The 22,787-nt window shown below is 40.3% G+C and overlaps 1 protein-coding gene across 1 annotated transcript in view; it reads left to right on the top strand.

The window, feature by feature from the left end:
* PEAK1 (pseudopodium enriched atypical kinase 1) overlaps positions 1 to 22,787 on the top strand; it is a gene marked incomplete at its 3' end in the record, with an annotated part of 72,011 nt that overhangs the window by 28,804 nt on the left and 20,420 nt on the right. The window contains exon 3 of the mRNA XM_084240973.1: positions 16,191 to 16,930. Coding sequence (XP_084097099.1) covers positions 16,191 to 16,930 — 740 coding nt within the window. The remainder of the gene's footprint in view (positions 1 to 16,190; positions 16,931 to 22,787) is intronic.

Genomic DNA, 22,787 nt, shown 5'->3' with positions numbered 1-22,787 from the left:
GCTAGTGTTTATTAAGCATGTAGTAAATACCAGCTGTCATGAATCCTCTGCCACGTGCTGAATGTCTGACATGGTTCCTGCCCTTGAGGGACATATATGTGTGTGTGTATATATATACATGTGTGTGAGTGTGTGTGTGTGTATATAATACATGGGAGAACAATGCCTTCCTAGAGATAATTCCTGAACAACAGCATGGAACAGTAAAACAACTTGGTGAATGAGGACACCACATCTATTTCATGCTGCTGAAATGTGAGCTGGTTAGATAAGAGGATGCTCTTCAGGCTAAAACTTCAGACATTTTTCTGGTTTTGATAGTGAACCATCAAAGGGTTTTAAGCAGAGGAGTAATGTGATTCATTTTGTTTTAGAACATGCAGTCTAGGTTTCTGTGTGAGGATGGGTTAGAGGCAAAGTATTTGGTAGCAAGAAATCTGGTTGCAAGACCACATGAGGGGATGAGAGAGGCCTCAACTAAGATAGTGGACAGGGAAACAGTGGATAGATTTAAGAGAGATTTCAGTGGTAAAATACCTGAGACTTAATGATTAATTAGGTTTCACCCATATAAGAATTTACTGTATATCCCAGATTTCTGGCTTGGATCAGGGGCCTCAAGGAAGTAAGACCCCAGTTGTTGGGGTGATTAGGCAGAGGCTGCGGGCCCATCTCACAGAGATGTGGAGGAGAATCCTGTGCTGTGGAGAGGGTTAGGCTAAATCACTTCTAAGTAACCTTCAGAGGTTTCTCGATTTTCTAATCATCTTCACGATTTTTTCTTCAGTGCCCTGTGACTTCTCATCTGTCACTCTCTCCTTTAGTGTCACAGTTTCCCTCCCTCTGAAAAGCAAAGCCTGGATAAGAATTTCTCAGTGCTGTTCTCACTGCTATTCCCATGAAGTCAGGAGAGAAATGAAGCGGCACAGACTACACTGTCCCAGGCAGATCTCTAGCCAGATTCTTCCAGGCCACTGACCAGCCCTCATACCTGTTTGGGAACCAGTGGTGTATAACATCAAAACATTCTTGTACCTAGTTTCTCATCTTCTTTCTTTTTTCACCATCAAGTCATTGAGGAAAAAATCATCCTAAAATCAGCTAGTATACTTGGAAATAAAAAGCCCTTTAAAAGGGGCTTTAAAACAACTGTTAAGGTTGAGGTAACACTAAGAGATAAGCTCTGTTAGGTCCCTTTGGGAAACTCAATCATAAGAACCCATAGGCAATTTAAAATACATTTTAAAAGGAAAAGTTCCATTCTAAATTCTAGAAGCCTTTTATGATTTGTGGGTACAGGAGAACACACTGCATTTTGCCCAAGCAGATTGACTAATTTGACTGCCATTTTCCATTTGGAATAGATTTTGTAGTCAAGCAGCTTATTGAGCTTTTCCTAATCTTTTATACTTTATGAGGTGTATTAGAAGAAGAAAAATATATTGTTTATTTGCTATATGTAACAAATCAGGAATTTTATTTCAGATATTCTTATTGTACCAAGATTTCTTTCATAATATCCTTGATAGGACATGGGTCTGCTAGACTTAAGCGGCCTGTTCGGCCACCATTCCTTGTTACCTGAAGTTCTGTATTCCTATACAAGGTCAGAACTGCCCGGTCAGTCAGTCATAAGAGCCAAACCTTACAAGGTGTTTTTCAAGTCAACCCAGAGCAGAAAGCTTGATTACCTTGGGAAGGCTATGCATCACAATACATGACCCATGACCGGGAACGCCCAGGGGGCCAACGACCAGTGTATGACAAGAGACCCCAGAAGCTGATGAATAAAATGCCTTTATGACTAGGGGTCTGGGGTATGGTTTCGATTACAATGCTTGGTCGTCAAGCGTATAAAAATTATCTGATCAGCAGATTCATATCCCCCCGATGGCCTAGATGACAAAAACACATTCTTTAGTTTCACCCATCTTTTTCTCCTTGTCCTCTTACCCCACATAACTGATGCTGTGTGATTATTCTGTCAATGAAAAGGCCAGCATCTTGCTTGTTCAGCAGCATCCTGCATGTGCAGCTTGCTCCATGACTCCTGTTTATCAGTGTGCTGTTGCCGACCCCACAATAGGATATATACTGACTTTTACTGATGATATGGTATCCTGTGGCAGGTCTTCTTTAAAAATAGCTGTTAGCCAACATCTAACTTAATTATTTTGTCTTGTATCTTCTCAGTACATGGATTATTAGAAAACATAGAGCACTACTTCCATGAATATTCCTAATGCTTTATTTATGTTAACTCATTAAATCCTCACAACCACTTTAGAAGATGTAATCTGAATTATCCATATTTCAGATAAGGAAATTCAAGTCAGTGAACCTTGCACAATGTCAACAGAGCCAAAAAGAATTAAAACAAGATAGAAACTGGTTGGTCTTAACCACTAGACTATAATAATTGTAAAATGCTGAAGGACTGAAGAGTCTCCCTTTTTTAATATAAATCATATACTTTGAAACACAAAATTTAAGTTTTTTTTAAATATTATGATTACTTAACACACAGAAATGCTAGGTTAGAAAAACCTCATCAGAAAGATAGCTTTATTTCTATTTACTTTCAAAAGTATGTGATTCTCATAAAATGTTTCTTAGTTTTCCTTAAGTGCTCATACTTGGCTGCATAGAGAAAGGTTTTCCTATGTGAGTAAAATAATAAGTAACAAATAGAAAAATAAAGGAAAAAGATACTGTTTTAATGGACCCAAAGACTCAATATTATGAAAAAGTAAATCCTCGCGCAGACTATTCTTAAGACTTAAGACTACCTTGGGCCTCCCCGGTGGCGCAGCGGTTGAGCGCTGGGTTGCGAAGCTGCCTGCAGCCTCTGCAGCGCTGGTTCAACCCCCGGCCGATGGCGAGGGTCCCACATGGCGTGCAGACCTTCCCTGCCGCCCGCTGTTCCCCTCAGCAGTGTTTTTCGTCAGTCTGCCTGTTCTGTTCCCTGCTCTGGCTCTGGTGAATTCTCTCACCCTCCCGTGCTTCTGACTGTACCCAGTGCTTGTATAAATAAATATAAAAATAAATCTTTTTAAAAAATTGTTCTAAAAAAAAAAAAGACAGATAAGGGTTTTCTAAATATTTAAAAAAAAAAAAAAAAAAAAGGATTTAAGACTATCTTAACCAAAATTCCAAGCCTAGCTTTTGAACAAATGGGCACTGGTATTTTGAACAAAATACCAACAACAATGTAAGCCAAGGTTACCACAATCAAATCTTTTAAAAAGAATGTATAATAATCAAAATAATTTTGAAATTAAAAACCTGTTTGGAGGACTATCCTTATGACTCCTCAAAGCTACATAATCAAGAAAGTATGTGTATGTTAAAGGGCCTCCTCTGGTGGTGCAGCAGTTGAGCACTGGGCTGCGAAGCTGCTGGCAGCCTCGGCAGCGCTGGTTCGATCCCCGGCCATGGGCGAGTGTCCCACATGGCGCACAGACCTCTCCTGCCACGCCCGCTGCTCTCCTCAGCAGTGTACTTTGGTCCTTCTGCCTGTTCTGTTCCCCATTCTGGCTCTGGTGAATTCTCTCACCCTCCCGTGCTTCTGACTGTACCCAGTGCTTGTATAAATAAATAATCTTTAAAAAAAAAAAGTATGTTATAGACATACAGACTTATTAAACAGAATAGAGCCCACATCTAGAACTGTACGTAGATGGTCACTTAGCTTTTGATAAAGGTACAAATGCAGTCAAATAATAATAATCTTTACAGCAAATAAAGGTGTGGACATAACTAGACAAAAATGAACCACAAAAACTTTTTTCAAAAAAACATAGGAAATTTTAGTGACCTTTAGAAATGTAGAAAGAAGTTTACAAAATTTTACCCAGAAAATTATAAAATATAAAAGAGAAGCCAATGATTTATTGAAAAACATAAAAACCCCTGTTCTTTAAGTTCTTTAAAGTACTGTTAAGAAATAAGAGCAAGCTAAGGTGACAGAAAACATCGGCAAAATATCTGATAACGGCCTTGTTATCTAGATTATATAAATCTCAGCTCAAAAGAACTCTGGTTTTAAAATACAGACTAAAGATTTGACAAACTTCAGATACAGGAAAATATATGAATAACCAAATAGCACATGAAAAAGATATTCAGCTTCATTAATCATCGGGAAATACAAATTAAAACCCAATGAGATACAAAGACACCCACCAGATCTGTAAAAAAAGAAAAATTACAACCTACAATACCAAATGTTGGCAAGGATGTGGACCAGCTAGAATTATAATACATTGTAAAGGGTATCCAAGCCAGCACAGCTACTCAGAAGCATGTGTCAGTTTCTGATGTTACCATAAGACCACTGGTACTTTAGGGCATTTACACAAGAGGAATGAAAACAAATGTCTACACAGAGACTTGTGCTTAAATGGACATAGCTTATTCTTAACAGCCCAAATACAAAAAAGCCTATATGGCTATCATCTGGTATATGGATGACTAATTCTGGTATAAACATGCTTACGAATGCTATTTAGAAACAAAATGAGTAACTTGCCTGAATCTCAAAAACTAAATGAAGAAAGCAAAGGAAATACTGTATGATATATATATCAAACTCTAGAAAGGCGAAACTGTTGCCATAAGAACTAGATCAGTGGTTGACAGTGGCCAAGGAGAGGGATAAAGGAGGATGAGTGATTGCAGGTAGGCACAAGGAGTGACAGAAATATTTTATATCATTATTTTGGTTGTGTTAATCACCCGTAGACATTGCAGAAACTCATCAAATTGTATTCTGATGTTTTTTACTGACTTTAATTCTGTGCTAATTACACCACAGTACAAGTAGTTGAAAAAATTAAAAAAGGAGAGAGAAAGCAACATTCTAGAGGGAGTCTCATGGTAAGGCCTCACCCACTGAGATGGGTGCCTATAGTTCTCCAGATGGATAGACCAATGGAAGAAACCAGGGAGGAAAGTTTAGGGTGACCATCATTTCTACTGTGGAGTTTATTTCTGAAAATTAGATTGTAAAGTAGGACTAGGAAACAACAGGTTCCGAGCCTCAGACAAATTTAGGTTCATGTAACAACTGTATCGGGGCCTCCCTGGTGGTGCAACCTATGAAGCAACCTATGAAGCTGTCCATAGCCAATGCAGCACGAATTCGATTCCTGGCCAGGGAGCAACCCACATGGCACAGCAGACCTCTCCTGTCTCGCCCGCTGCTCCCCTCATCAGTGTATTTCAGTCAATCCACCTGTTCTGTTCCCCGCTCTGTCTCTGGTGAATCCTGTCACCACCACCCCCACACCTCTAGCCTATACCCTAGTTCTTGTATGCATAAATAAATAAAAATTTTTTAAAAAGCAACTGTGTCGCGTACAGCATGTGTAATAGTGGGTCAGCTATTTGACATCCCTGAGCTTCAGTTTCCTCATCTGAAATGAGGGAATAATAACATCCGCTTTTAGAGCTGAGGGCAAAAGAAGTACTTGTACATATAAGTGCTTAATAAATGTGAAGTTCCTATATTTCTCCCCCAAAAAAGTCTGTTACTTTCTCCTTTGTGTTTATTGTGCTAGCCAGAAAATGTAGAATGAAGTGGAAAGAAGTTAAAATGTTTATTAGAAATGTCAATTATGCAGGGCCTCCCCAGTGGCGCAGCGGTTGAGCACTGGGTTGAGAAGCTGCCCGCACCTCTGCAGCGCCGGTTCGATCCCCGGCTGCTCCCCGGCCACTGGAGGAGGGTCCCACATGGCGCGCAGACCTCTCCTGCCGCCCGCTGCTCCCCTCAGCAGTGTACTTCAGTCCTTCTGCCTGCTCTGCTCCCCACTCTGGCTCTGGTGAATTCTCTCACCCTCCCGCGCTTCTGACTGTACCCAGTCCTTGTATAAATAAATAAATAAATAAATAAATAAATAAATAAATAAATAAATAAATGAATGAATGAATGAATGAATGAATGAATAAATAAATAAGAAATAATAAAATCTTTAAAAAAACAAAAAGAAATGTCAATTATGCAGAAGAGCAAAATATAAATGAAAACCCAAAAATGTGGGCTGCTGCACAACTAATGACTGAGGGTGTGAAACAGGATAAGGACCCTGCGGGAACCAGAGCAGAGGCAGTGACTAAGACAGGTCCGCTCCCCCCACATCTGCTATTTATAGCAAAACAAAGGGGCATGGCTTGGATTTATTTTGTAGTTCCCATATTTCTTAGTTCTGAAAACTAAAAAGTTAAAAAAAAAAACCAACTCAACTGGAATAGGCCTGACTACCCTACTTCAGAATTTCCGGGAACCCTCTATCCTGGGGACAGACCATCGCACCCTAACAGGGCATAACAGAGAGCACTGTGAGGCTGCCATTCCCAAGGAGAGCTATAGACTTCTTTGAACTATGTAATCTTCTGTTCACCTTAGAGATCAACTCCAGGCTTAATTCAGATGCCTTTTTTCTTGTTCTTAACTTAAATAAACTTTACTTTGTTTATAACTAGATAATTTAGTAGATTTTAGAACTGCACCATCTAATACAGCAGGTGCTTGCCACATCTGGCTGTTTAAATTTAAGATTTTAAAAATACCAATAAAATTCAGTTCCTTAGTCTCACTAGCAACATTTTAAGTACTCAATAGCATGTGTGACTCGTAGTGCTATATTGGACATGCAGATGGAGAACATCACAGACAGTTCTGTTGGAGAGCACCACTTTAAAAGAATTGGTTATTGGGGAGATTTGGGCGTAAAAGTCACCTAGTCTGTATGAAACTTGACAAGTCTTCAAGTAGGTGGTCCCTTAGAGAGTGATGGCTTTGCTCTGGGTGATTGTAATAGGAGGCCACCGAACAAACTATGATACATAGCACTTTAATCCATCCCAAGCTGAATTTAGCAGGGTATCTGCCACCCAAAATGATTTCCTAAAGAAGTAATGGAATGTTATTTAATCAGACCTTCCACATTCTTCCCATGTTTCTTTTGTATATCTCAACATGTCTAGAAGAAATATCACTCGTTTTTTATGTGCCACACAGACTATTTTATCAGTCCGCTGAAATCAGGAGCTTGTAATGACTTCTACTCTGTTGGAAATAAGTTGGTGACTTTAGGTCTCCTTCACCCACTTTGTAACTGAGTACTCTTCTGCATTGTTTTTTAGAAAGATCTATCAAGTTTTCCTTTACTTGACACATTTTTGGCTTTCTTCCTCTTTTTGTGTGCCTGTAACCCAATACATTATCTAAAGCACACAGTAGTTGCTAAGAACGACTTTGAATTAGTGAATCAAAAGTAACTTTTGCATTTGACTCTAGAAGATTTCCAAGTTAGAGAAATTGAACTCTCCTCTAGAAAGTTCATGTAGGAACATTTCAAGTCCCAGTTTATGTGTTCCATTAATCAGCTGGCTTTATTCCCCCACCCCCTGTATGAGGTTTAACCCAGGGGCTTCCTAATTAAGGAATTTTATATGCTGTGCTTCATTTCCTTCCAGTATGTTCCACAAGAACCTGTTGTATTTCTCATCTTACTTACCTGGCAGTTCCTTGGGGCTGCCCCCTTCAAACACTGAAAGAAAACCCCTGAAAGCCTTCTGGCTCTGGAACTTCCTTTGGATGTGTGTGAATGTCAGTGACAGACGAAGGGGTGGGTGTACTTAAAAGAATGTCATTACATTGCTGATCTTGATGTTGTACATTATAGAATAATATTGTCAGAAATGGCAGCTTTTTAAAAAAAAAATCATTCTTACGACTCCATTACCATTTATTCATTTACTCACCAAGTAATTACTGAGGAACTTCTCTGGACCAGACATTATTCAACACAATGCATAGTGATTTGAACTGAATTCAAGAAATTGGACATTTTTAGTTTATCTGAATTAAAAAAAAAAAACTGAGATTGGTAGCTTTCAACATTTGTTTGAGCATTTGTTGTACTTCCTAAAAATGTAATTATCTCTATTTAAAAAGAAACCGTAGACTTGTGTCCCTGTCTTTAAGTTAACTGGATTCACATTTAAAAATAGTTTCTCATATACGGAAATAAGTTGGCAGAGTGCAGTATTCATACATAGATAACTTACCCCCCAAATAAATAATGTCTGCTCTTGGAGAGATTTTCTCTAGTGAGAGCTTACAGATATTGAGTCTGTCAGCTGCTACACCACTGACATTCCTTAAAGTGGTCTGTGCATGTTTTTATTTGAGACTAAGCTCAAAATGCTCTTTGGAGGTCAACTTTTGTTTTACTGTTTTTCATAAAATTGGCGACCACTGTGTTTTGACTATAGTGCAAACCACCATGGTTATGATTCCCAGGTCGATGAAGACCCTTTCTACTAAGCTGCTGATGCCAGTGGCCAGGGAACGAGATAGTGGGTACTGGGTTCAGCCCACGAGAGGCCCTCCTCATCTGACAAGACTAGTGCACAGTGATGGTGTAGGGAGTCCATTCTCATCTCTATTACTTATCATGGACCCTGGGGGAGAATTAGGGATGAAGATTAAAAATATAAATTACACAGATAGATATGTTCCCTTTATTTGGACTTCAATACTTTCATTCAGCAAACACCAGCCATCTCCTGGGAACCAGGCCAGGCCTTGGGAATGCAGTTCTATCTTCAAGGACTCTCAGTCTTTGGGAAAGACGGGCATGGGCTAGACTTTTAGGAATGATGGTTGCTGTGATGCAGATATTTAAAGGCTTCATGAAAGGTTATGTCTGAAGGAGTATAGGAGAGGGTCACACAGGTTTTTAAGAGGAACTTGAAAGAATAGTTGTTTGCCAGATTGACAAGCAAGGGGGGATATTCCAGGTAGAGGGAACATATGTCCAGAGGCCTGGAGCTTGACAAATGAAAGTTTAATTGCCTATAAGTAATTAATGCAGGGTAGCAGTGAGTACAAGGAGGCAGAGTAGGGAAGATGAGACAGTCGAAAAACATATCATAAGTGATATGTTTATATGACAATGAGTATATCTTTTACCCATGGAAAATGGACAGTAACTGAAGAATTTTGAACACAGGATTTTTAGAAGACTGTGGGAGCAACCTACAGGATGATTGGAGACAGGCCAACCTAGGAGGCCATGCCATTCCTATCTTATTTGAATAAAGAACTGATTGTGCTCTTTAGCATACTGTTCCTGACCAACTGTGTGATTGCTAAGTGACTTTCATCCCTAATATCTAAAACTGTAATGATGATCAGGTCCTAAGCAAACATTTGCTGTGGACTGCCCTCGTGGGGCTTCCAGGATCATGCCTTTCAGTGGATCTCTGTTATAATGCTATTATTTGAGTTTTTCAATAAGCAGTTGCCTTTAAAATGTTGATTTTTAGAGGTTTTTTTCCCTTTACTTTCTATTCATTTTACCTATCATATAAGGATTAAGAGCCCCATATCAACAATTTTCTTTCCTGGTGAGTTTTAAACACCCTTTTATATTCTTTGAAATAGTGTCTTAAATTATTCCCATTTAAGCTATTTTCAGCATTTGCTTTTCAGAACATTGTATAGGGCCTTACCTGTCAGTTTTTAAACAGAGAAAGAGAAAGAGAGAACAAAGAGGTAGAGGATATAGAGGATAGACGCTCTGAAGAAAGTAAGTAAAGCTTCAGTGTGATTTAGTCAAACATACTTGTCCAAAAGAACTTTTTTAGCCTATAGTAAGGCAAATTTTAGAATACTATTTTTTTTTCTGTTTAGAGAACTGGTATGCCACAAAAATGCAGAGTATGTGATGTTATATCGGGTCTGCTAAGCGCTGAGCTTAGTGTCTGGCCCCAGAAGCTTGAGAGGCATGTACAGGATTACAAGTTTGAAAACAGCCAAGAAACCAAGTTTTTAAAACATTGACCCAATGATTGGAATTCTGTTAGGAGAACTTGTCTTTCTTGGAGGAAAAAAGATACACAACATTCTTTTAGACTGGAGAGTGGCTTGACCCACTCCCATGGGGTATAGAATGCTGTGGCTGTCTCGTTTGGAACAAAAAGTTTCTGATCCTCTGTGGAGATCTCCTTGGTGGGGTCTCTGTGGCTCCCAGGAGATCGTAGCCTACTGTACGGGAAGAGAAACCACTACGGTTAATTATTTTTATTTCCTTGCTGTCTGTTTTCATTTTGGAATGATACCCAGTTTTGCTGACTGTTCTTCAGCCCGGCAGCTGTTTACTGTGCGCCGTGACACGCCTCCCTCCGCAGCAGCTTCTGAAGGAATGTATGAAAAAAATACACATGTTATAAAAGACTAAACAATGCTGTAATGGAGCAAAAAGTACAGAACACAGGAAGAAGCGATGGCTCCCAGTCTGGAAGGGAGGAGGAGAATAGAAAGGAGGGAGAGGTTTCAGGGAAGAAGGCGCAGTTGGGCCAGGCTTAGTATGAAACCCCTTTGCTTGGGCAGAGATGTGAAACTAAAAACATGAAACATTACAAGTTCAGGAAGTGATTCATATGGAGTGGTTGATGGGAAATAGGTAGATAAGACGAAGAGGCTTGACCAACTAGCTGAGGAGTTTGGACTTTAGTCTACAGGTGGTGGAGAATGGCATCATCAGCCTTCTTCCGCTCCCTTGGTGAGTGCTGAAGAGCTACTGCGATGATCGGTCTTGTCTCACTTGCCAGTTCTTCAGGTCATTGTTTTTTTTTTTTTAAAGACCACTTTTGGAATCCTTATTCCTTCCATGTCTAACTATTTTTTTTTTTTGCTCTAATATGGAAAGGGGTGAAAATGGCACCCTTCTCTTCTAGTGCCCACATAGGAAGGTATGAGAATGGGTTCATGTTTCTCCTCCTCGCTCCCTCCCCTCAGCCAGACTGTCTGCTTGGCGCAGCTATACAAAGAAGACACAGCTTCTGGCCTCAGTGAGCACACCAGGAGAGCGCTCAGCCAGGGGCAAGTCAAGTGTTAGATACGCTTAGGGAGAAGTGTCCGCAGGATATTTCTGAGTTCCCAAGGAAGAAGAGATCGATTTGGGGGGATATAGTAAGAAGCACTCCCCAGAGGCAGGATGTTGAAAGATGAGAAGAGAAACTATTCTTGGAAGAAGGTCATTTTAAGCAAAGACAAAGTATGCAGTAGCCGGTAGTACTAGAGAAACCACAGGCATTTGGGTTACTGACTGAAGATAAAGGGAGAATGCTGTGAGATTTTGAAATAGGTCCAACCAGCACTGGGTATATCAGGCTTGCTTTCTGTACTTGAGCAAAAAAAATTCTGTCCTTGGGATCAAGTTCAAATTCTGAAGGATAGAATTTTTAGAAAGAGGGAGTGCCGTGATCAGCTTTGGTATTTGGGGAAAAAATCTCTAAAATGGCTAGTGCAGAGAGGGGACAAAATCTGATACAGTGATCCCAGCACCCAGACAGGGTTATCCAGCGCTGATGCATTACACCTGATCTCCCAAAGATCCAGGTCAGCAGCTGGAAAATAAATGCTTGTTACAAAGCATATTTCTGTTATCATAAATAAACTACATTTCTGACTTCTCGTAATAGCTGAGGCCGGATAGACTGGGACAACTCTGGGAAGGAGCTCTCACTAGTGCAGGACAGTAAGTGACGGGTTCCTACGTCTTCAACGTCAAGAGTCGAGAGGACTGGGAAGATGTGACTGGAAACAGAATTTATGCTGGTTTCTAAGACTCGGTTGTTGATTTGTTTTAATGAGTTATAATATACATATCAAAAAATGTACCCTTTTTGGAGGGCGCAGTTCAGTGAGATTTAGTATATTCACAAAATTTTACAGCCATCACCAGTATCTAATTCCAGAATATTTTTATCACCCCAAACAAAAGCCTCCTGGCCATCACTCTCACTTTCGTTCTGCCCATCCACCTAGCCCCTGGTGACCACGCAGCACTTTCTGTCTCTGTGGATGTATGTACTTCTGACATCTCGTCTAAGTGGAATCACATGACGTGTGAGGTCTTTTGTGACTGATTTCTTTCATTTAGCATGTTTTCAAGGTTCATACAGATGGGTATGTATTTCAGCACTTTATTTCTTTTCATGGCTGAATAATACTCTGTTATGTGGCTATTCCACATTTTGTTTATCTTTTCATCATTTGTGGAAATTTAGGTTGTCTCCACTTTTTGGCTATTTTGATAAATGTTGTTAAGAACATTTCTGTACAAATTTTTATGTAGACATATGTTTTTGTGTGTCTTGGATATATTCCTAGGATTGGAAATGCTGGATCATATGACAGTTATCTTTTTGAATAACTGCCAAGCTCTTTTCCAAGTGTTTGATTCCCACTAGCAATATATGAGGGCTTAAATTTTTCCATATCCTCACCACAACTTGTTCATCTTTTTTATCATAGGTATTTTAGTGCATGTGAATTGCTGCCTCATGGTTTTGGTCTGCTTTTATGAATGGAAATTTTGAGTATTTTTCATGTGCTTTTTGGCCATTTGTATGTCTTTGGAGAAATACCTGTGCAAATCCATTTAAATCACTTTTTAAATTCATTTATGTATCTTTTTAATGTAAGTTATTTATAAATTCTGGATACAGGTATCTTATCAGTTATATGATTAGCATATTTTCTCCCTTTCATGAGTTATCTTTTTACAGTTTTGAAGTCATCCTTTAAAGCACAAAAGTTTTTTTGTTTTTTGAATTCAATTTTGTTTTAATCACTTGTGCTTTAGGTGTCACATATAAGAATCCATTGCCTAACCCAAGCTTGAAAAGACTTATGCTTATGTTTCTTTTTAAGAGTTTCACAGTTTTAGCTCTTACATTTAGACCTTTGATACATTTTGAGTTATTTTTTGGAAGTTTGAGGTACATTCACCTGTATTTCTCTCCTTATGCCATTACCACACAATCTTGATTGCTGTATTTTTGTAGTAGATTTTGAAATGGGGAGTTCTCCAGCTTTGTTTTTCTTATTCCTGTTTTACCTACTATAAATCCCCATGATATTTCCAAATGAACTATGGAATCATGCTGTCAATTCGTCAATTCTACAAGAAAGCCAGCTGGGATTTTGATTTGTAATTACATTAAGTATTTAGATCACTCTGTTCCACTTGCCTCTACATATCTTCCTTCCCAAGTCCTTTTTAGCTTCCACTCACCACTCAGCTCCACCCTTCACTAGGTGGGGTAGAGAACATGGAACCTCCCCCTTTTAGATTATACTGTTACAATATAACATGATTAAAGTGATTAATTTTTCAGGTGTTATACCAACCTTGCACTTCTGGAATAAATCCAACCCTGTCATGGTGTATAACTCTTTTTGTATGTTGCTGGATTTAGTGTGCTGTGTTCATATGGGTCTCTGGTTGTCTGTCTCATTTCCTTGTCTGCAGTTGATGTGTAGTTCGCATTGGACTTAAATTTCAATTTAGGAAGTGTTCCCTCCTCTTCTATTTTTTGAAAGAGTTAGAAGGGTTGGTATTAAAATTCCTTTAACATTTGGTAGAATTCACTAATGAAGACATGTACTTCTAGAGTTTTCTTTGTGAGAATTTTTTAAATTACAAGTTCAATTTCTTTCATAGTTATTGGTACCTATACTTTTATTTTTCTCTGACATAATTCCTCCTTTTTCTATGATGGATTTTTTGTATTATTTTTTATTGAGTTAACAACACTGTATATGATTTATGTGATTTACAACCCTGTACGTTTAGGGATATAGGTTCATACCTCTTCAGATGGGTGTTGCTATACCACACCAAAGCAGTAACTTCCATCATAGCCCATGTGTCCCCCTCACCTCTTTTCTCCCCACTCCCCAACTGTAGGGGAGTAAAAATCTGCCACCCCAAAATATGTCTTTGGCAAGAGGTTTACGTCATGGGAGGGACCCAGAAGTTGCTTTTGATGTTTATTATCTAGAATTCTCTCTGTAAGAGTCTTTTCTAGAAAGTCTTTAAATCCCCTTACCTATCGTCTATGGAGAACTCAGAAGTACCTTTGTTTTCCCCAGCAAATGCCCTGACTGAATTTCCCCTTTATTTTGCAACCTCCCTTGTCCTCACTAAACTATTTAGGATACATCTAAAGCCACACAGAGCAAGTTACTCAGCCATACTATGTCCCCCCCATGTATATATGAGCTGTACATGCTGTCACTACATCTCTCTTACCAGTCTGTCTGATGCTCGTTGTCTGTCATGGTGCCCCATGACTAGTGTGACGGGCCAGATCGTTTCAACAGGGCCCTTTGATCCACAGTTCAGTCCTCCTGTTCAAACAGGATTGGGGCTGCTCATCCCTCCAGCGGGCTGTTTCTTTTACCTAGGCTGTCTGCCTTTCTATGTACATGCACACACACACATATTTTTGTTTACACTAATATAGTTATATTCCTTGTTAAAAAAGATATTGCTACATGCCATTGATAGAGAAAGGGGGGTACTTAGGTTTGTATAAACTCTTCGGTATTCTTGAAGAGAGTTGTATGCATGGAAATTGAAATTTATTGTTATTACAGTCACAGTTTATAAAGTGCTTACCCTTAGTATTGCTACAAGGACATGATTTTAATAAATTGAGTGCCTTCTGTTCTTTCTGATCATCAGTAGTAGCATGTCTTAGTTTCCTGGGACTGCTGTAACAAAGAGCTACAAGCTAAATGACTTGAAACAACAGGAATTTATTCCCTCACAATCTGGAGGCTAGTAGTCTGAAATAAAGGTGTTGGGAAGGCCATCTCCTTCTGCAACCAGGGTTAGAATCCTTCCTTGCCTCTTCCAGGCATCTTGTGGGGGCCATCAGTCCTGGGCATTCCTTAGCTTACTGTTCCAGTACTCTGTTCTGCCTCTGCCATCGTATGATGTCTCCCTGTGTCTGTCTTCATATGACATTTTCTTCTTCTTATAAGGGCACTGGTCATATTGGATCATCACCTCATCTTAACTTGATTGCCTCTGCTACAACTATTCCCAAATAATGTCACATTCACAGGTGCCAGGCATTAAGACTTTTACATATATTGAGGGGACATAATTCAACCTGTAACAGAGTGCTATGCTCTGAGATATTGAGTAGGGGGCCTCACCTTAGTAACACTAAAGATTTTAATGGCTTTTATAAAAGTTTCATGGTATATTTCTCTGTCTTTTAAAAAAATAATGCTCCTCCCCATTATACAGTAAGCCCTGAAAATGCCATTGATCACACATTTATGTGTTTTCTTCTAGAAAGAAAGCAGAGATGCTTGGATAACTAGGGCTTATAAAGGATGTTTAAAATTACAGTTTATATGCCCCCCCAAAATAGAATCACAAAAATTTGTGAATAATTTTGGAATAGCAGTTCACTGTTGAAATGTACTTTTCCCCTTATCACAATCAGAGGAATCTTATACATAGACCAATTTAAGTACTGCCAGAATCCATCTCTGTAGTGAAATTAAATAATATTTTTAATAAAATTGTATTGGGGCCTCCCCTGGTGGCGCAGCAGTTGAGCGCTGAACTGCGAAGCTGCCCACAGCTTCTGCAGCGCCAGTTCGATCTCCGGCCACCAGCGAGGGTCCCACATGGTGCGCAGACCTCTCCTGTTGCCCGCTGCTCCCCTGAGCAGTGTATTTCGTCAGTCTGCCTGCTCTGTTCCCCACTCTGTCTCTGGTGAATTCTCTCACCCTCCCGCGCTTCTGAGTGTACCCAGTGCTTGTATAAATAAATAATCTTCTTAATAAATAAATAAATAAAATTGCATTTGTATGTTATTGAATTGAAAATGACAAGTGTTGTATACAATACAACATAACTTTGGATCAAAGTTAAAAGAAAGAATACTGCTAGCCTAGTTCCACTTGTTTTTAACAATGCTTCCAATTATTTTCTTTATCCACAAATGGTATCATCTCTACTTGGTCTCAATACAATTATTTGAGTGTCTGTCATTCCTTAGTACTCCTGTGTGGTGAGTACAGCACTTTGGGGAGCAGGAGAATCCATGTTCCTTTTTTTTAGAACATAGCCCATGGCCCTGTTCCTCTGGCACAGGAAGACTAGGGCATTGTTAACATTTGTCACTCCCCCATGTCTTGGACTCTTACCTATAATGTTTTGCTGTTCTTTGGTTGTTTCATTTTCCTATTTTGAATTAAGGCATTGACTTACTATACTTCTTCAGCCACCGCAGAAGTTTCCACTATGTAACAAGAGTGAAAACTATACTTAATTATTCTTTTTCTTTCTTATCAAACAATACAGGGCAATCTAGAGCAGCCATGATACCTCCCAAGCATCCACGGCAGCCTAAGGGAGCTTCGGATGATGCCTTTGCTGGAAAAACAGACCAAGAAATGCCTACTGCTTCCCAACCTACGCCACCCCCACTGCCAAAGAAAATGATCATAAGAGCCAACACAGAGCCAATCTCCAAAGATGTCCAAAAATCTCTGGAAACTAGTCTTTGTGTCTTGGCTAACCCCACCTATGATATCGACCCCAACTGGGATGCCAGCAGTGCTGGCTCTTCTATGAGTTATGAACTCAAGGGATTGGACATTGAGTCTTGTGACTCGTTGGAGAGACCTTTGCACAAGGAGAGACCTGTACCCTCAACAGCAAACAGTTTCTCCAGCTTAACCACTGTCAGTATTAAGGATAGATTTTCCAACAGTATGGAGTCCCTGTCCAGTCGGCGTGGTCCCTCTTACAGACAGGGCCGAAGCATCCAGAAGCCACAAAGACAAGCACTTTATCGAGGACTTGAGAATCGGGAAGAAGTGGTGGGTAAAATCCGATGTCTTCATACAGATGCTTTGAAGAAACTGGCTGTTAAATGTGAAGACCTCTTCATGGCTGGGCAGAAAGACCAGCTCCGTTTTGGAGTGGACAGCTGGTCAGACTTCAGGCTCACCAGTGACAAGCCATGTTGTGAGGCAGGTGATGCAGTTTACTACACAGCTTCGTATGCAAAAGATCCACTTAATAACTATGCAGTCAAGGTAAGAAAAGGAAACACTAATATTATCCTTAACTAACACACCATTATTGGTATGGGTCCGTTCTTCATTCCTCCATTCGGCAAAAGGTGACTGAGCACCAGATATTGTCGTGAACAGAGGCTTACTTAGTAGTTAGAGGAGATAACCACATATAAAGGACAAACATACAACATAGTATGCTGAGTGCTAAGATAGAGGTAAACAGAATTCTAGAGGAGCTTGGAGGAGCTTAACCCACATTCTAGAGATCAGAGAAGTCTTCCTGGAGTAGGTAATCCCTGAGCTGTGATTGTTTGCAAAGACAGCCTACACAAATGAAGTCCCATGTATGCTTTCCACTCCATGTTTCCGAATTTATTCTCTAGCAAATAAGAGAACCTTGTCTACCTCTGCTCTTCAACTCTTACGCTTCCTGGATAATGTTGTTATAAAGGAATATAATATTTGAGGACATACCAGGAGCTTTGTTGGTGTGTCGTATAGTTTAATCTTTGCGTCATCTTGATGAGGTTAAGCTCTTTTTCTCCATCTGACAATGAGAAAAACTAAGCTCAAAAAGGTGAGTGAGGGCCTCCCTGGTGGCGCAGCGGGTTGAACACAGCTCTGTGAGGCTGTGCGCAACCTCTGCAGTGCGGGTTTGATTCCCGGCGGCCAGGGAGATGCCCACATGGCTCGGCAGACCTCTCCTGTCTCTCCCGCTGCTCCCCTCAGCAGTGCCTTTGGTCTATCTGCCTGTTCTGATCCCCACTCTGTCTCTGGTGAATCCTGTCACCCTCTCACACCTCTGGCCTGTACCTCTGGCTCTTATATAAATAAATAAAAATAAAAAATCTTTTAAAAAAAAAAAGGTGAGCAGACTTGTTCAGGGTCACTCAGCTAGCACATAGTATTATAGGGCAGCCCCGATATTGAATGGGTTGCCTGGCTGTGAGTCCTCACCCGCGCGCTTTAAAGGGACTTATGAATACTCTACTACAGACACACACAAAAGGTTAATAAAAGGTTTATTTACAAGGGAAAAGGAAATAAGGAAAATGTACAACTCAGGGAGAAAATAGGGAAATAAAGTCTTTAATGTGTCCTACCCGATCCGCTGACCTGGAAACCCAAAGGCACTCAGAGCTGGCTGGATGCTGAGAGCTGGCAGAGAGCCAAAATGGGGGAACCCCTCCAAAGCCCACGTGTCTGGCTTTATACCAAACCTGGCTGCTTAACCCCACCCTCAGGTCCCAGCCACCTTCCCTTTGGTGGTGATGGGATTTGGAGTTCCCAATGTCTTTGGCTTTGGCCTGGGGTGGGAGTGGAGTCCACAAAGCCTGTATGGAATTAGCTTTAGGACAGCCTTTTCCCCCTAACAATAGCACATGTTAATTTCTTGCATATGTAGCACCCATTCCTGATAACCCACTTCTTCAAGAGTGCTAAAGCTCTTGACACAAAGAATTCTTGTCCAGTTACATGCACTCTAACAGTAAGCCTTAAGTTTCATCAATATAATAAAGCGTAGACTTTGAAGTCCGAAAGATATGGTTTCAAATCCTGTCTCTGCCTCATAGTAGTTTTGTCACAAGTTGTAATTCTGAGTCTCAATTTCCTTAACTTTAAAATGACATAGTAATGGTTCCCATCTTACAGGACTGGTTGAAAGAGAACAAAATGTCACTAATAACTATCCATTTCTTTCAGTGCCCCATAGCTTCTCCCTAGGTTATTTTAAGAGTAACAATCTTTGGGCCTCAATTTCCTCCTCTTTCAGATGTTTACCATGATAATCCATCTACTTCATGGTGTTGCGGTGAGCATCCAGGGAGATAATATACTGTGAAGTATTTTTTTTTTTAATCCCAAAACACTATGTAAATTTAGGATAATGTTCTCTCTTCCTGTAACCTCCTTTTCACTGATTCTATTCACTGGTTCAAAACCAATTAACATATCTAAATGACTTTTACATGTTAATTTGACTTAGAAAGACCAGATGGTGTCTTAGTAAATTAAATGGATAAGGTAAACCTTTGCTTTTACCTGTCAATCAAGACGGAATGTATATTTGAACCAGACCTTTAGCTCAGCTGCTCTCTGCAGTTTTAGGTATAGACACAATTTGACTGCCTGTGGCACTGACAGGCCCTGTGCCCCAACCCACTCTTTCTGAATTAAACTGAGGGGTAAACAGTAGAGAAAGGATCTGTATTCAAGTTAACACAATTTTGTTGCATATGAGAGGCATTGGGAGATGCTGTGCAGCACTCAAGAACTGTTATATCAATTGGGGTTTAGGGGCGTCATCTATGTTGGACCTTTATTGCTACAAGATTGCCAATGCAGGATTAGTACCTATTCCAGAAAGGGGCGTTGAACTATCTGTTCTTTCAAAACAATTGAGAAGAAGGGCTTGACTAACTTTATGTATTATAGCCCTACAATCTTGTCTCTTTCCCAAATCAATGGTTCGGTATTGATTTCTTTGCCTGTAATGATGCAGAAGCAATCTCCAAAGAACAGGTGGCAAGTGGTTATATACTGGGAGTTGTTGGCAGGTTGGGAAAGAATGTTTTACACTAAATGGTGAATATAAATGTCTTTTTGAAGATACTCTGGATGTTTCTAGAAGTACGAAATTGATTCTTCAACCTTAGAGGAATAAACAGCTAGGACACTGTGAACCCTACCTTTGCAAAGATAAACAAAACAGATCAGCAGTTTGCTACACAAGCAACTTTTTACTATTTGTTTTAAAATACCCATTCCCATACTAATGGGATTTAGAATAGGTGTAACTGTTTCTTGAAGAAATAAAAAGATCTTTACATTTATCAAAGAAAATCAGTGCTAGAATTTAGCAATTAGAAAATCAAAGGATACTTCCCCCCTTTCCTAAGGAAGGATACTTCTACCAAATAGCCAGAAGTGATCCAGTACTAAGATCTTTAATCTCCAGGCTGTCTTGCTCAGGCTTCCATAACAACGCACCATAGACAGGATGACTTAAATGACAGAAATTATTATCTCTGGAAAATGAAGGGTAGAACTTCATTTTCCAGCTAATTCACTTTCACGTAGGACTCTCTTTCTGGCTTGCAAGCAGCTGCCTTCTCCCGGTGTCCTCACATGGTTGAAGGGAATGGAAGGCTCTCTGGTGTTTGTTTTTCCAGGACACTAATCCATGCCATTGTAACACGGTGGTCCCCAGGAAAGGGGGAGGTTCCCTGCCCCACCCAAGGGAGGGTGGAGCTGAGCAGGGAGAAGAGAAGCTGAAGAAGAGACTGAGGAAGGAAGGAAGCAGGATGGAGCCAGGAGACCTGGAGGAGGCGCATGGAGCCTAGAGACACGTAAAGAAACTGTGCTTGTCTTTTGGTCGTGGACTGGGTGACACAGATGTGGGTGAGACCCGTGGGGAGGTGACAATGGCAGTTTTTATCTTGATGTTGATTTTGCTCTTTTCCTTCCGGGCTTGTCTGGTTATTTCTGACCCTTTGCTGTGGGTCCCCACTGGAAGATGTTTTAGACTTGTGGCAGGCTTTGGGGCCTTGCTCTGGGCCGACCCCATATGGATGGAGTTTTACCCACGAGGGGATGGGTAACTTTGGGTGCTTCATTTAGAAACTAGACTCTTTGCCTTACCTGTATTGTTTCCTAGTTTTTATTAAAGTTCCTTCCCATTAAAGTGTCATATGTTTTGTGTTGATGCGGCGGATGGCAGAACCCATTTAGAATAGGCAGGTTTGCGGGGTTTGGGCTGCCCCTCTCCCTGTCCTACAACACCAGGACCCTATCTTTATGATCTCATTAATCTCTTTGTTGCCTCTTCAATTACAGTCACATTTGGAGTTTAGGACTTGAACCGAATTTTGGGGGTTCACCCTTCAGTTCATAGAATTCTGCCCTTGGTTCTTCAAAATTCTTGTTCTTTTCGTATGCAAAATTCTTCCGGTCTACCTTAATGCCCTTAAAGGTCTTAATTCATTCCAAAATCAACTATAAAGTCTAAAGTCTCATCTAAATATCATGTAAATCTTATATGAGTAAAATATAGGTCTCATTCATCCAAAAGCAAATTTCCTCTCGAACTGTGGGCCTGTGAAATCAGAAAAGTTATGTGCTTCCAAAATATAGCAGCAGAGAGGCATAGAATAGGCAATACTATTCTAAAAGGGAAAAATTGAAAGTCTGGAAATGGTGATAGAATCCAAGTAAGTCCAAAACGTAGGGCTCAGGAAAAATCCTCTTCGGTTCAATACTCTAACTCCAGGTACACTGGGGTGGTAGATTCACCCCCATGACTCTGCTGGGCACCCTGCTACTATGAATGTTCGCAAGGGCCCTTCCCGCATAGCCCTGGGTGATGGCCCTATCCATGTCACTCTCCACCGAGTTGGCTTACCCTTGAGGCATTGGGCAGAGTCAGCTGGCCCTCCAAATCTAAAAAGAGGCCCTACCACTTGAACTGAAGAAGAGCCTTGCCCTGGACCCAAGATGTGAGTAGTACACTGATGGTCTCCGAAGTGCTCTGGGGTTATTCTCCACTTAGAATAGTATACTTCCGCAGCGCAGTAATTCTGTGGTCCCGTCCTGTAAACTCCCAAAAGCATGACAAGCCTTCTTTATTCTGTTTTCTCTGTCTCCTTGGCTCAGACTCACAGTGTCTTTGCTGATATAATCCCATCACTGTTCCTGTCTTCTGCTGGGATGACTGATTAAGCCCAAGAGTCACACCTCTGATATCTTTATCAAATGATAAAATAAGCTTTCTCATTTTTTGCAGTATGGGCAGTATGGATGAGAATTTTCTAAATCTTCATGTCTGGTACCTTCTTGCTTAACAGCTTCTTCTTTAATTCATCTCTCTCCTTTGACATTTTACTGTAAGCAAGTAGGAGAAACAAGATGCTCTTTCAGCACTTTGCTTAGAAATCATCTCAGTCCAATATCCAATTTCAAAGCTCTCAAGTTCTACCTTTGGCAAAATGGTGGAACACAGCTTGTCATGTTATAAGAAAGATCACCTTCTCTCCAATTTCTAATAACGTTTCTCATTTTTGAGACTTCACCAGAATCACAGTTAGTGTTCATACTTCAGGCAACAGTCTATTCATGATTATCAAGGTTTTTCTATTTTGCACCTCAAAACTCTTTCAACTTATACCCAACTTCAAAGCTTGTAAATTCCGGAGTGTTGGTTACAGTAGTATCCTGCTCTGGTACCAGAATCTTAGTCTGCTCAGCCTGCCATAACAAGATACCATATGCTGAAAGCCAGTTCTGGAGCCTAAAAAGGAGGACTTGTCTTGCCTTGAGACATCCATCCTCTCACTATGTGGGAGGCTTGAGGAGGTGGGGCATATGTATGAAATTAACATTAGTATTTCCACATATCAATTTGCAGAAGACACAATTCAATCCATAACTTTATTTTTTTATTGTAAATTTTATCATTTTTATTTATCTTAAACTAAAAGGCATCAGAATACAGAATAAAAAGAAAGTAGACTGAATCAGCTGCCATGGATCCAAATTCCAAATCTATCCCTGTGTATTCTTTTTTTAAAAAAAAAAAGATTTATATATTTATGCATACAAGAACTGTGTAAGCCAGAGATGTGGGGAGGCGAGAGGATTCACCAAGAGATTGGGGAGCAGAACAAGCAGATCTATTGAAATACACTGCTGAGGGGAGGCAGTGGGTGAGGCAGGAGAGGTCTGCTGAGCCATGTGGGTTGCTACCTGGCCAGCTGGGAATCAAACTCGTGCTGCAGTGGCTGGCAATAGCTTCATAGCACTGTCTTTAACCCCTGCGCCACTAGGGAGGCCCTATCCCTATATATTCTTAAACAAGTCATGTTTTCATACACCATGG

This window comes from Talpa europaea (genome assembly GCF_964194135.1).
Source record: "Talpa europaea genome assembly, chromosome: 8".
NCBI lineage: Eukaryota > Metazoa > Chordata > Mammalia > Eulipotyphla > Talpidae > Talpa > Talpa europaea.
Note: the sequence above shows the minus strand (reverse complement) of the source record. Positions and strands in the feature narration are given on the sequence as shown.